The 15,056-nt window shown below is 36.6% G+C and overlaps 1 protein-coding gene across 2 annotated transcripts; it reads right to left on the reverse strand.

Moving 5' to 3' along the window:
• Positions 1 to 1,046: 1,046 nt before the first annotated feature.
• On the reverse strand, positions 1,047 to 14,724 carry LOC145636043 (uncharacterized). 2 transcript variants are annotated; one of them, XM_081687479.1, is made up of 19 exons: positions 14,426 to 14,724; positions 13,229 to 13,470; positions 12,696 to 12,851; positions 12,446 to 12,604; positions 12,280 to 12,363; positions 10,021 to 10,094; positions 9,556 to 9,903; positions 9,414 to 9,465; positions 9,136 to 9,291; positions 8,909 to 9,049; positions 8,733 to 8,829; positions 8,500 to 8,646; positions 8,373 to 8,427; positions 8,231 to 8,298; positions 7,221 to 7,290; positions 4,865 to 4,901; positions 4,637 to 4,679; positions 3,318 to 4,518; positions 1,047 to 2,628 (listed from the first exon to the last, which is right to left on the reverse strand). In XM_081687479.1, the coding sequence occupies exons 1-19, from the start codon at positions 14,601 to 14,603 to the stop codon at positions 1,305 to 1,307; spliced, it is 4,632 nt and encodes a 1,543-aa protein (XP_081543605.1). In that variant the 5' UTR covers positions 14,604 to 14,724; the 3' UTR covers positions 1,047 to 1,304. The 2 variants fall into 2 exon arrangements, with proteins under 2 accessions (XP_081543605.1, XP_081543604.1); XM_081687478.1 differs by having other exon boundaries at positions 8,500 to 8,649.
• Positions 14,725 to 15,056: the final 332 nt, after the last annotated feature.

Raw genomic sequence — 15,056 nt, forward strand, 5'->3', positions numbered from 1 at the left:
ACTCTGGGTGCCGGCCGCCGACAGGGGGGAGGGAAGGGGTGGCGGTTGAGGGGTAGCAGTGGTGGCTGTTTTTTTTTTTATTTTTAATTTTTTAATTTTTAATTTATTATTATTTTTTTATTTTTAAAAAAATAATAATAAACTTAACGGAACCCTAACAGATTCCTTTAACGGGTAACAAAATTTAAAAAAAGTGCATATGTTAGGTAGTAAAATAAAATAAAAGTTTTGATGGGTAGCAAAATTGAAATCGAGTTGTTTCACATGTAGCAAAAGTCAAAAAAAACCCTTTTTTTAATATATAAGTACTACTGAAAAGAGCAAAATAACACCTCAAAAACAATATTGAAAAAACATAAAACAGTATTAAATTTTTTTTTAACAGGCTTAAACTCAAAATAACAGTATTAAAATGGGAAATGATGTTTTTCCAACACTTACAAATTTTTCTTTTTCAATGGTGGTATGGACCTTCCTAGTCCCTATCTGGTAGTGGGCAATACTTTCTCCACTAATTATAATTTGAAACAGTTACTCTCTCTCTCTCTCTCTCTCTCTCTCTCTCTCCATAAGACTTTTACCAAAATTGGATGTACAATAATTATTGTACATTCATTATAAAAATAGCCTAAAGTGATAAAAAAAAATTACCCCTAAAATGAATAAAAGTTACCCCAATATGCATATACGTAACCTAATACAAATAAAAATTATCTACGCTTTATTAGTAAAGAATTAGTGATTGAATGTAATTAAATTGGATTTAATTTAGTTGTCAAATTTCAACTTCTAATGTCCCACTTTGTATTACGTTAGTAAAGTTTTCAACAACAACAAAATCATTTGATGTACCCCTAAATTCAATCTTAATTGGTCAAAAGTTAATCTAAATGGTGAGAAGCATCACAATAAATAATGTTCCCTTTATTTATTTTTTTTCTTTTTCCTTGAGTATTCCAACTTGGTGAGATGAATTTGTCAACTGACATTGCTAAATCAAATCACACCAATATGAAAAAAAAAATATCCACATGAAGCACACAAGATTTGCTCGAGGTTTGATCAAATCTTCAAATTTAAAGCACACAAGATTTGCTCGAGTGGAACGGCTAAGACCACCAGAGTAAGATGAATCTTGAGTATAATTATTTACATTGCCAGAAAACATGGTACAGTACCTAGACGCTGACCAGATAACACAATGTAATTTACAAAATAACAAGGTTAGTCCTCAAGTAAGAAGAGTGACTACAAACTGAAAGCTAGTTTCCCCAACCTTCGGCATCACATCTATAGTCAGACCATTAATTTCCCCAAGATCCACCTTGACCTGCATTCTTAGATACATCATTACCCCAGCCGCTTTTTTTATTATTGCCTCCACTACCCCGAGATGAACCACCTCCACTTGCCTTATTCCCATCCTCTTCTTCTGCTTCATTACCATTGCCCCAGCCCTTGCTACTGCCTCCTGTGCTATTGTCAACAATTGTTTTATCACTGCTCCCGCCACCCCATGATGATCCGCCTGCACTTGGTTCATCACTGCTTCTGCCTCCCCAAGACGATCCGCCTGCACTTGGTTTATCACTGCTCTTGCCTCCCCAAGACAATCCACCAGCACCTGGTTCATCACTGCTTCTGCCTCCCCAAGACGATCCGCCTGCACTTGGTTTATCACTGCTCTTGTCTCTCCAAGATGATCCACCTGCACTTGGTTCATCACTGCTTCTGCCTCCCCAAGACGATCTGCCTGCATTTGGTTCATCACTGCTTCTGCCTCCCCAAGATGATCCGCCGGCACTTGGATCATTACTGCTTCTGCCTCCCCAAGACGATCCGCCTGCACTTGGTTTATCACTGCTCTTGTCTCCCCAAGATGATCTGCCTGCACTTGGTTTATCACTGCTCTTGCCTCCCCAAGATGATCCGCCTGCACTTGGCTTATCACTGCTCTTGCCTCCCCAAGACGATCCGCCTGCACTTGGTTTACCACTGCTCTTGCCTCCCCAAGATGATCCGCCTGCACTTGATTCATCACTGCTTCTGCCTCCCCAAGACGATCCGCCTGCACTTGGTTTACCATTGCTTTTTACTCCCCAAGATGATTCTCCTGCACTCGGTTCATCACTGCTTCTGCCACCCCAAGACGATCCGCCTGCACTTGGTTTATCACTGCTCTTGTCTCCCCAAGATGATCCACCTTCACTTGGTTTCCCCCATCCTTCATCTTCCCTACCAGTATTAAATCCTTTGCTCCAACTACTTTTATCTCCACTTGTTTTATCACCACTTCCAGTTCCCCAAGAACTACCTACACCTGGCTTTCCCCATCCACTGTCTTCCCCACCCCCATTAGTACCCCTTCCTCTGCTCCAACCGCGTTTATCTCCACCTGTTTTATCGTCACTACCACCTCCCCAAGATGTACCACCTTGGCCTTCATTTTTCCAGCTTGGAAATTGCCCTCGACCACCTGATCTACCACCACCACCTCTACCAGATTGATCACGGCCTCCACGGAAACCTCTGCCTCCTCTTCTCCCACCTGATCCTTGCCCCCAACCAGGCTCTTGATCACTTTCAGAGTTCCTTGAGGTACCATTCCAACCAGTTTGTAGAGAACTTCTGCAAATAGAGAAACAGATCAATTATCACTTTAATTTAGAGTAAGAAATGGGGGGGGGGGGGGGGGGAACCTACAAAATCAAGCAAGAGAACAAAGCTTGATGCAAAAAATTATTTTCTAAACAAGGGTTGAAACAAGATCCACAAGTGCCAATGAAAAAGAAGAAAAAAGGCCGGCACATTTTCTCCAAACATTTTGTCTAGGTATTTGAACCAAACACAGAAAGGAATGCAACTAGCAAATGTGTAACACAGGCAAGGGAGAGGAGTAACTGAAAAACTTAAGGTCCAAAAAATTATTTTATCTCAATTACACAGAGTAGCACAGAATCACTTTCCAAAAACAGGGAACTAGTCATCATAGATGACAACACAGGTAAGAGAAAGATCATACACCATCAATAGTAGCATATAAAATGGGATCTCAGATCTATTGGCTATCCAAATTAACGCCAAAACAAAGCCCAAAATCCAGCGAGTCAACCATGCTAAAATTTCTTATCAATTCATGCAGAAGAAAAACATTGTTATAAACAGCAAGCAAAAGAAATGCAAAATTTCCAGGTCCTACTCATATCATACAGCATTTTCAAAAGTAAAACATTAGCTAAAATTTAATTGGATTCAGATAAGGAAAGGGCATTAAATTTAAACTAAGATATTAAACAAATTATAAAGATATCACATACTTTTCTGAAGACCAACCACCACCATTCTTATCAGGTTCGTTCGACTTATTCCACCCTTTGCAGCCATCCCCCTTGTTGTCACTCCAGCTTTTGCCCTTGTCCCAACTACTTGCCAGTCCATCATTCTCTACAGATGAATTTCCCCAAGATGGCCCAGGCTGGTCTTTCCAGCCTTTGTTTCCAGAAGAATAATTATCTTGATTGTCATTACCAAATCCAGAAAATTGATCTTCGTCAAATGATATTCCTCTTCCTCTTCCATATTGATCACGGCCACGACCCCTCCCACTTGGGCCACGGCCCCTGTTTAATCCTCTATTATCCTCGAAGTTCTTTGCTTGCCCCCAGGAGTCATTTCCACCTTTATTATCAGCACCAAATCCTCTGCTCCAACTGCCCCCTGCACCATCTCCACCACTCTTCCACCCAGCAGAAACCCTCCCACGAGTATCTGTATTTTGCTCTTGTGAGTTTGTAAAACCCCCAGACCTAGTCCCCCATCCTTTGTTATGACAGAATGGATTATTAGCAGAGCTTCCCCATCCATTTCCTCTGTTTGAATTACCCTGGTCGCCCTTCTTATCTACCACTTTTCCCCAAGGATCCTCAGATGGAACAGATACATTTTGCCCATCTTTTTGGCCCCAGCCCGTATTTTTTTCAGCCAAATCCACAGCTTGAGACTGCGAAACAGCTGCTGTGCTACCCCATCCGCTGATCTTACTTGATGTATTCTTTGTGCCCCACCCATCTGCTGCTTTACCCCAAGAATCTTCAGCTGGAGCACTAGGGCACTTAGGTTCAGCTGATGCAACCCCACCTGCTTTACCAAGGCTCTGTTCACCGGATTCCGAACCATTGCCCCAAAATGCACTTTTTGTACATGTTTTCTGTTTACCAGAAGATCCAGGGTCACCAGATGAACCAATATTGTTCCAACCTCCTTGCTCATCAGTACGTTTTCCACTGTCCCAAGAATCAGGCTGGCCCTTCTCAGCACTTTGACTCGACCAACCACTTGCATTTGCATTTTTTTGTCCCTGCATCCATGGGTCAGTCTCATTATCTGCTTTTTCTTGACTTGAACTGCATCCACCAACGCTCCATGAGTTTCCATGATCTCCAACAGGGGCTTTTCCTTTCCCCCAACCAACAGCTGTTTCATCACTGACAGCAACTTCACTGAGCCAAGCAGTATCTTCTACATTTTCAGATTAAATAAGAAAAGTAAGAAATGGTATGGCTATGTTAGCTCACATAAATTCATTATCTTAATACTTGTTAAAGATAAAATCAGTCAGGAAAAAAAATTTGATTACCAGCAGAAGAAGGTAGATCATTTGCAGCAGTACCTGCTTGAAGCTTGCATTCACCAAAAGAAACATGGGCTCACTTTAAGAAATAGCATAAGCGCAGACAATGAATTATCAAAAGCTTCATTATTTATTTTTTAGGGTGGAGGCTGATGAGATGCATGTTAGGAAAAGAATAGCGTAAATCCACATGCAATGCAAACTAAATAAATAAAGAAGGAACAATTAACCAACCGAAGCACCAGAGGACGGAAAGGCAGGCCAAGCACTCCTGCACACATAAATCAAAATCATCAACAATAATCACTAAGTCACAAACATTAAACAGCAGAAGAAAACATACACCAAAAGGATGTAGACAAGGATATGGAAGCTCCTATCGACACCAGCTTCTAACAGGCATTGTATATTTGCATATAAAATAATGGTTAAGCACGTGCAAAAGCAAGCAAACATAATGTCATACCCCGTAAACATTGTCACGATCTAGAATAGAGATTTTATATCAGCTCTCCCCCCTCCCCCCCCCCCCCCCCCCCCCAAAAAAAAAAAAAAAAAAGACGAAAACAAATATATATATATATATATATATATATATATATATATATATATATATATATATATATATATATATATATATATATATATATATATATATATATATATATAATTTGCCAATTACTACCGCAAGTTAATACCACTTTGTAAATTACTACCGCAAATTAAAAAAGTTGTGAATTACTTCCGCAAAAAATTTTAAAATGTTGCGATTACTACCAAACCCCCATTAAACCCAACTATGAAGTCATTATATCCCTTTAACCCGTGTTTGACCATGGTTAAGGGCTTTAACCAGCCCCCCCCCCCCCCAAAAAAAAAAAAAAAAAAGAAAATGGTTTAGGGATATAATGACGTCGTGGTTAAGGGCTTTAACCATGGGTTAAAGTGATATAATGACGTTATAGTTGGGTTTAATGGGGGTTTGGTAGTAATTGCAACATCTTAAAAATTTTTGCGGTAGTAATTTACAAAGTAGTATTAACTTGCGGTAGTAATTGGCAAATTTTCCATATATATATATATATATTGCTACTGTTGAGAGACGATCTTTTTCATTGACAAATGATAAAAGAGGAAAAAAAACATTGACAAAGCATGCCGTTTAGTAAATAAATACCACCAGGTTCCATGAACAGTTTTATCTGAAGTACTTTGGTGTGCCTCCTGAGTGAAGAGGACGGTGTTGTTAGGAAATCTTAAGGTTACCCAGCTTAGTTGGCAATGAGAACACCATAATGCAAAAAAAAGCAGAAGAGCAGCCAGACTGGTTAAATTGTAACTAAAGGCTAAAGAAAGAGATACAATTCAGAACCTGTTTCGGTTGTTAAATCTAATGAAATCTACCTTAATTATATTTTAATAGATTTTGTAAATATGTGCCTAAATTGTTTTCAGAGTTTATGCTTCAGATTCAAGGACATACTTCTTTAAGTTTAGAGTAACAATTTGCTGTTGCAGTAGTAGTAGTCTACTGTCACCTAAAACTTCGGTGTGCCAGATATTGGAAATCATAAGCTACCCAGCTTAGGTATGAGCATAAGGTAGCAAAGGGAAGACCATAACACAGAAAGAAGCAAAAGAACAATAAGACTGTTTAACTGTAACTAGAGCCTAAGGGAATAGAATCCATTCAGAACCTGTTCAGTGGTTAATTCTAATGGATTCTACCTTAATTATATTTTTATAGATTTCGTAAATAAGTGCTTAAATTATTTCTGAGTTTATGGTTCTGTTCAAGGACATTTTTTTTAGTTAAGATTAACAATTCACTGTTGTACTCTACTTTCACCTAAAAACCTCAGTGCACCATATATTGGAGCTTCATAACATAGGTTCTTCCAGAACCATTTGAGCTGGCTGCTGTAGCATTTGCAGCATCATAATTTCAGTAGCTACATGGGTCATATTATTTAGAGGTTCGACAGCAACAACAACAACAAAAATACCAAGAACTGAACAGCTGTAGTGCTGTTCAAGGCTTTGTCAAGGGCAAGAGCTCATGATCACAAGAAGAATGGCAGGGTACAAGGAAACAAATGTCTCAGCTTAGCCATGACAGCTGAAAAGGGGGCCAACAGATTGTCAGCTAAGTTCAACAATAGCAATTAATGGTTCAGATATTACTGGTGTACTGGATAGCACCTCACCAGTTGAGGAGAAGGATGAGCAGCAGGGAAGATAAACTAAAACTGTCGAGAAATATGTACTCCTTTGTTTTATTTTATCCCTACCTTTATAGTTTCCTGGTTAAAAATAGTCTGCTCTATATATATATAAATCATCTACCTTGTCTAAACAACTACAATAAACTTTCCGTGTTGGTTAAATTACCCCAATGCTCTTGCTATGCACTCTCTTTATTCTAAATCCCATGTGACCTACCAACCATCAAGGACAATTCAGTAAAAGAAAAAAAGATGTTAAAATTAACATGCACATAACAGAGCAAGGAAGATCGAAACAAGTGCATACCACCATTTAGGAATAGAGAACACCTCAATTACACTACCCGTATAGAGAAAGAGCATACCTTTCACTTGACAACCCTCCAACATTCCAACCATCACCAATTGTTGAACTGCTAGCTTGTGGTAACCAATCTTCAAAATTTAAACAAAAAAATTCAATATCAGTTTCCAATGCCTAGAACACAAACATCAACAAGAAGTCATGGAAAGGGTGCTCCTTAAAGTCAAATTTCAAATAGGAAAATTGCAACAATATCAATACTGGTAATCAAGCTCATTTTTGCATTCTTAAAAAAAAAAAAAAAAGAAAGAGCTCATTTTTGCACTTTAAATTTTTGAAAACACACATATTAAACTTGTCCAAAATAAGATACAAACAGAGTGCAACAGATGTATCTTTATCTGAATTTCTCAGCACCATACCAACAAATTTCAAAATGGTGAAACAAAGTAGAAACAAGAGGCAGATTTTGAGACAGAAAACTGCCATACAGAAGCTGCAGTTTGGTTTCCATTATCATTTCTTTTCTCTCTTTCAGAATTTCTAGTCAATCAACAAGGTTTTGTTTTGTTAGGAGGGTCTAATCATAACAATAATGCAATGACTACACTTAAATCATCTGGAGGATGTCTTTGAAGCAAGTATTGAACCTACTACCAATATTCTGGACTAAAATTTTTTAAATTCTTTGAACACCTCTTTCTAGATATATCCATCTGCAAGATGTATTTGGAGTGATGTTGACATACCTATTTAACCAAAGGGCAAAAATAGGAAAGAGATTAATAGAAGAATCCACTAGGGAGGATGAAAGGGCAGAAAAAAACAAAAAACAAAATGAAAATTGGACATAAGCCCAGCATAATAGCCAAAACATCTTATAAATCATCTTAAACTTCCTCTAAAAAAGAATCCTTAAGGGCTGCCTTCGAAATGTTCAAAACGAACTAGAAATTCAGAAAAGTAAATTTTTTTTTTTTTTTTGAAACCTTCAGAAAAGTAAATTGATTATATTGGGTACATGCAATATCCCATAACTGCAAACAAAAAGAAAGTGTAGCAGATTCCTACCGTTCGTGTTGCCTTCAGTGCCAAGTAAATCGAATGGTTTAAATGGAGAACTCGTTTCTGGATGATCTCTGTCACCAAAATTAATCATCAGAGCATGTTACAGCCAACTATACAAAAACCTGCAACTTAGAAAGAAGAATACCCAATTGCTGAGGCCGAATTCTTTCCACGAACCTCAGAAAGATGCTCTCGTTTAACTGTAGAACATTAGCCTCCATAAGGTACCCTTACAGTGTATAAAAGAAATACAAGAGCCAGTATGGACAAACCTGTAAGAACCTTATGTTTGGAATCCAGTTTCACAGTGACATCAGAATAACGAACGGCTAAGACACGGCAGAGATATCCCTTTAAGGGACCAATTCGAATTCTTACTGACTGACCAACAGAGAATATTCCATCTTTTTCAGTCTGATCTGCTGCAGTAAAGAACCCAAGTATAAAATAAGGTCAAAAGGAAAGAGATACAATTTAACTTCAAGCATATAGCTCACATGCATACCATCAGCATTATTTCCTCTCTGCCATGGTTTTTGAGGAGACAAAGGTGACTTAGGAGAGGAAGGAACATCTTCAAAGCACGATGGCCCTCCGTCATCCTGTATGAGATCAAAACATCAACAAAATTGGACATCAGAAAACAAATGAAACATAAGGATGAACAGAAACCGCCAATACCTTTCCAAGACAAGCAGTGACAGAATGCTTCACTTTCTCAGTCATCTGGGATTTTGTGCAGAAATAAGCATTATCCAAGTCATCTTCATCATATAAAAAAATGACCCCCCTGTAAACTTGCTTCACAATTCCCTGCCGTCCCTGCAACAAGGATAAAAGAAACTTAATTGAAATAAGCATATATATCGGCAATCTACACTTTGCATCTGTTATAGATAGAACAGAACCTTGATGGGTCCCTCTACAATTCTGACAGTGTCATTTGTTGATATTGTCTTCATACGATGATCTAAAGCTGTAAATTTCTTCTCTAGAGGCACATACTTCAAATCTTTTTGTCCTAGATTCAATGTCGCTGGTCCTTCTAAACCCTCTTTTAAAATCTAAAATAGACAATGACATATCAGAAACAGGCAAAACTGCAATATTTATTGACCCCCCCCCCCCCCCCAATAACCACCACAAGTCCATCACCCAAAAAAAAGTTTTAAAAAAATTAATAAACCTTGTAGCTCTCATCCTTCTCTATGCCTACAACCATACCAAAATCTCTTTTCCTGCCAAACATGAAAACAAAATAAATGAATTTATTTTGATAAAGCAAAGCAGCCAAAATAGAGACAGAAAGTTTGAAAAATATGGCTCACCCAAAATGAACAAGATCATGGACTTCAAAGCTAGATTGCTCATGAGATCCAGATGAACCCTCTCCTTTACCACCTCCCTTACCACCTCCTTTATCAATATTCACAATTGACTTTTTCTTTGGCTCTCCATAAAGTTGTGAAAGCCACTCCAGATTACCAGAATCATCATTGCTGGAAATCGTGAACTTCTGAAGTTCATCTTGTGTGGGATTAATACCCCAAAAACTCAAAGAATCAATGGATACTTTCTTATACAAAAACCCATCTTTCAGCATCAGGCTATCAAGAAATTCAAACATTTTTCCAGTGTCGCGATCACGCCTGTATTGTATGAGAGGTCGAAACTCCCTGAGGTCAAAACTCAAAAGTCAACGTAAAATTAACAAAAGCAGCCTTATAAAATAAATAAATAAAAATGGACCATGCAAACTAAATAGCTACGACAAAAGGAGAGATATCAATTACTCCAGATCACATGAGCTTATCAATCTTGCTGCTGGTACAGTTCCCTTTGTTCTCTTTGAATTTGCACCACCACCCTGTATAACAAAATAAAATAATAATAAAATAAAATTAATAAATAAGAAATATATATATATATATAGATAGATATTGCACCACCATTAACATATATACCTTTGAAAATCATAATAAAGAACCTGTTCTACCGATACTAAGTAAAAGAACTTGTAATAACAAACTTCTTATAAAGGACTTGGGACATCCACAAGAATACATAGTTTAAAGGGCATCCCATGCACCTTACAACTTTCACACAAGAAACCAATGATATTTTACAGCAGAAGATAAATGGTATGTAGCCTATAGCACGGAAAAACATATATTTTATGAGTCTTTGTAATATTAGTACTACTACAGTACTACCTCAACTTCACAATCTTGTTAACATATTCTGTCTGTTTCGTAACTTTCTTAGATATCTACTTATTATTCCATTGATTGAAAAACCCATAATACTACTATGTTACCCCAAGCCCCACAAAATTTTCACCTTTCCACTCATTCTCCTTACTTTAACCACCTATTTTTTACACCTACCCACCTTATTACACTCTCTTACTTCATCCACCTACCCACCTTATTACACTCTCTTACTTTATCCACCTTTGTATTACACCCACCCACCTTTTTACAATCTCTCTCCTTTGCCTAAAATATTGTGCAAGCTAATAATGCTAAGAGCATTTTGAAACAAAGGTAGTATATTAAAATCTATGGCTCCATTGAAGTTAGGCTTTTATCTTATCCTTATACTAAGAAAGAGATGTTTACATAGAGTCCATAGTGCAATGCATAATAATTTCCTAATGCTTCACAGCATAATAATTTAATTGATCTACTACACTTACATCCAATAGCTGCTAATGATTAGTGATTTTTAGGGTAAATGAGCTTGAATGTATATAAATCAAAGAAAATTGCAAGCACATTGTACTTTAGCAAATGTGTCTCAAAGTTACAATAGCTAGTCATGTTCTTCATATTTAACATATTAGTTGGCATACACAATATACTTGAAGAATGATAACTAGCTAGGCTCTCAAAATACATTACAGGTTTTCTCAACTATATGACATAACAACCTCCTCCTTGTTTACTTTATGTCCCTCTAAAGACCATAAAAAAACTGGAGGATGAACAAAGTAATTGGACTTATTATTAAAAGTCTTTAAGATAAAGAATAGATAGAGAGATTCTTTTTAGGATGATTCAAGCCACACTCATTCAGTGTTTCTTTTCTTGTATCCAATTTTATTATGTCCCCTTTCAGGATGCCCATAAGTGTGAAAAAAACTAGGATATTAAAGTAAATTATGATAACCTTTCCACACTGTGATGACATTTTACAAATTGAAGCACTCAAAACAACCCATAAACCCTAACTAGCAAAATTGTGGCCAATTTAACAACATTGTTCTCAAGTATAGAGCCCAGAAGTTAAGTGACGACAAATTTCTTGAAATTAACATGACATATCCCATAACCTTCTTTAGCTTTGTAACCATCTTCATGCTTTCTAACCAGAAAAAGAAAGCAAGATTTACAAAAATAGTGGAATGTCAAACTAACTGCACAGAGACACCTGACCACAGAAAATTCTACCTTCCCTGAAAATTCATGGTAATTGTAACACTCCAAATTTAAGAATGCAAAGTTTTGTAATTCTGATATGGTTGAAATCATGAACATTGTTGCAGAAACACTTTCACACAGAGTGTGTATGTTTTCCACTGTAATGAGCTATTGAGCTCAAAATTCTTTACAATACAAAATTTTAATAATTTTTTAACCATGAAATGATAGCAGTGCATCCCAATTTTTTACAGCTTAAAAGCTCAAATTTAAAAATGAAGACAATGTAAAGCAGCCCATGATTAACAAGTAAAGAAAGATACAATTACTTGGGAACCATAGTCATGAAGATGAATTTTCTCACATTGCAAAAGCAAGATCTTCATAGCATATCAACTAAGGGAAATGGCAGCTATATTGCTATAAGCATGCCTACTGACTCACTTTGAACATTATTACACACGAGCATGAAGTAACTGAGTCAAAGTAATTTGCTAAGATGTGGAATGTCACATGATAATTTAAAAGTACGCTATGATAAAATCTTGTCTTAAAATATAAGAATTACTAACATGTTCGAAGCCAAAATCATATAGTAAAGAAACTCGGATATAGGACTAAGAATATTACATATTTTGCTGTAAGAGCCTGCAAATCAATTCTTGGGATCAACTTAACTGTTGCTCTTTTTCGCTCATTGTTGATAGCCACCACCTACAACAATATGAGGTCCAATTGAGAAGCAAATACTAGGACCTAATGTATGTTAGCAAGTTGTAATAAAAATCTACCAAACCTGTGCTAAGTCACCCCTGTAGATTCCATTCTTTACCCGTGCCCATGAACCCTCTTTGACTTCATGATACCTCTTTTTAACAACCAAGAGGTGACCAACTTCATTTGGCGGTACAGGTGTTACAAGGCTAAAGTATACATCAGCAAGCTGGTTACATGCCTAAAAATCCATTTAAATGAAGATTTTTTTAGACAAGAATGCACAGTGAGGCTAAATTGAAGAGAAAAGAGGGCCACTTAAATAAAATTACCTCTGCTACATCAGACTGCCTTTCTGCTTCAACAAATACAAATCCTTTAATGTGCTCCACAGCAAATGCAGATATTATCTGCAGCTTTGTTCCTAAGACTTTCAAATCTACATACTTTTGAATCAGGCAAAACACAGTATTTTTTTCTCGCCCAACCTACATGTAGAGGAAAAGTAGTGTTCATAAAATTAAATTGTGCAAAATAGATGGAGACATAACAATGACATTTAGAGCACGTTTGGTAAGAGTACTTATTTGGTTGGAAACGGATTCAACTAAACCATCATCATTACTTCGTGTTTGGTTAGAAGGTTTAGGCAACATTTACCATTACCTAGGGATAAAGGTTTCCACCTAATTGTTACCTCTCTTACCCTTACCCTCCTCAAACAAAAAGAGATGAAGTTCCCCTCTTTTATTTGTTTTCTTTCCACTCCATTTCCAATATTCATACCAAATGCTCCCTTTAGTGATGAAATAAAATAAATATTTGAGAATAGCCATTTAATTTTGATGCCAAGAGAAAATCATACCTTACATTTAACCTTCCAGATGGTCGGTTCCCCAGAAGGCATAAGTTCACTATTGTCTACAGATCTTTTAGACTCGTTATCATCTTCAGCATACCTAACATACCCCCTCCTATAACGCTCTGTTATCATTTTCTCCAGTTCATCACCACTCAACTCTTCTTCTTTAGGGATAAAAGGGACCTGAACAAATTTTCCAGGCTCACTTTTGACTTTAGGATCCTCTAAATAATCGGCCAAGAAATCTGGTCAATAACACAGAGCAGAGATATCAGTTGGAATGGATTGCACAAAGAACCGATAAATAATTAAATATTCACACGCCAGCAGGAACACATGTTTATGCTAATGTTTCTAAAATAGGAAAGAAACAATACTAACAATTAAAACACACAAATTTCATTGTAAAATTTTCATTAACTTAACCAACTACAAGAAACAAAAGCATTGAAATTTTGAATCATCCAAAAACACGTCAAAAAATTTTTAAAAAAAATCATAATGATGACAATAAACAAGCAATTATGCACTACAGTTTAACAATAAAACCACCTAGATTTCTTGAACCTATTACAGTACAGATGGTGACCCTGAACCCCAAAATTCAGGGAAAAGAGCTTCAAAAATGCTACTGTAAAAGATTACCAGACACCACCAAAATCACAAATAAAAATACCCCACTCAATTTTTTTTCTATTTTAAACCAAATACCCACATTTCTCATTTTTCAACAAGCACCCACATGTCTTATTTTTCAACAAGCACCCACCCACATTTCTTATTTTTCAACAAGCACCCACATTTCTTTCTTTCTTTTTTTTAAAGTGGTTCTTCAACCTGTAAACTATGGAATGTGGGTGCGTCTTCCAAAAATAAAAAATAAAAATAAAAAAACCTTCGTAATATAGCATAAAACATACAAATAAATAAAACCAACAAGCCATAAAATTTTAAAAATTTCAGGAACACCCAAAAACATTTATCCATAACTACGTAAGAAAAAAAAAAAAAAAAAAAAAAAAAAAAAAAACCCACCCAGATTCCAGAAATTTTTACATGCATAAACCCTTAAAACCAAAATTGAGGTAAAGAAGATAAATGTATGTTAATTACACAAAATCAAGTTGATATGAAACCCTAAAAACTGATGTCTTTACAATTAGAAGAGAATCGGAAAATGAAAGAAAAATTAAACCAAACCATCATCAAAAAAGTCATCGCTGCCGCTGTCGCTGGCACCACCATCTTCAACGGCAGTGTCTTCGAAGAACTGTAGAATGCTGCGATTTCTCTTGCTTTTACCACCATTACCGTCGTCTCGTTTTCTCTTTCCGAATGAATCGTTACCGTCGGCTATTCCCTTCCCTTTCGACGCCATTTCTGAGCAGGTCAAGAAGATACTGGCATGAGTAAGAGCATACACTAGAGAGAAAAGAGTGAGAGAGAGAGATGTTTAGTGTGATCGGCTTCTGGGTCATTGAATTTGTGTGACGGGTTCGTATTATATGATATTTTCTCTGCGTCTAGGTGGTTAAAGTTTGGACCGATATTTAAAGTGATTTGCTTATGGCCATGTTTGGTAAATGACTTTTAGGTGGCTTTTAGGTTAGATTTTGGCTTTTGGCTTTTTTATGAGGTCAAATAGCCAAAAAATATGTTTGGTAATTGGTTTTTTAGCCAGTGAAAAAGCTGGCTTTTAAGCCAAAATGAAAAAGCTGCTTTGAGTAGCTTTTTTGTTGGCTTTTGGCTTGTTGGCCCACAAATTATCTAATAAACAGCCAACTACCAACAATTAATTTACCAAACACTTTTATTAGCTTTAACAGCCAAT

This window comes from Chenopodium album, chromosome 6 (genome assembly GCF_948465745.1).
Source record: "Chenopodium album chromosome 6, dcCheAlbu1.1, whole genome shotgun sequence".
Classification (NCBI taxonomy): Eukaryota; Viridiplantae; Streptophyta; class Magnoliopsida; order Caryophyllales; family Amaranthaceae; genus Chenopodium; species Chenopodium album.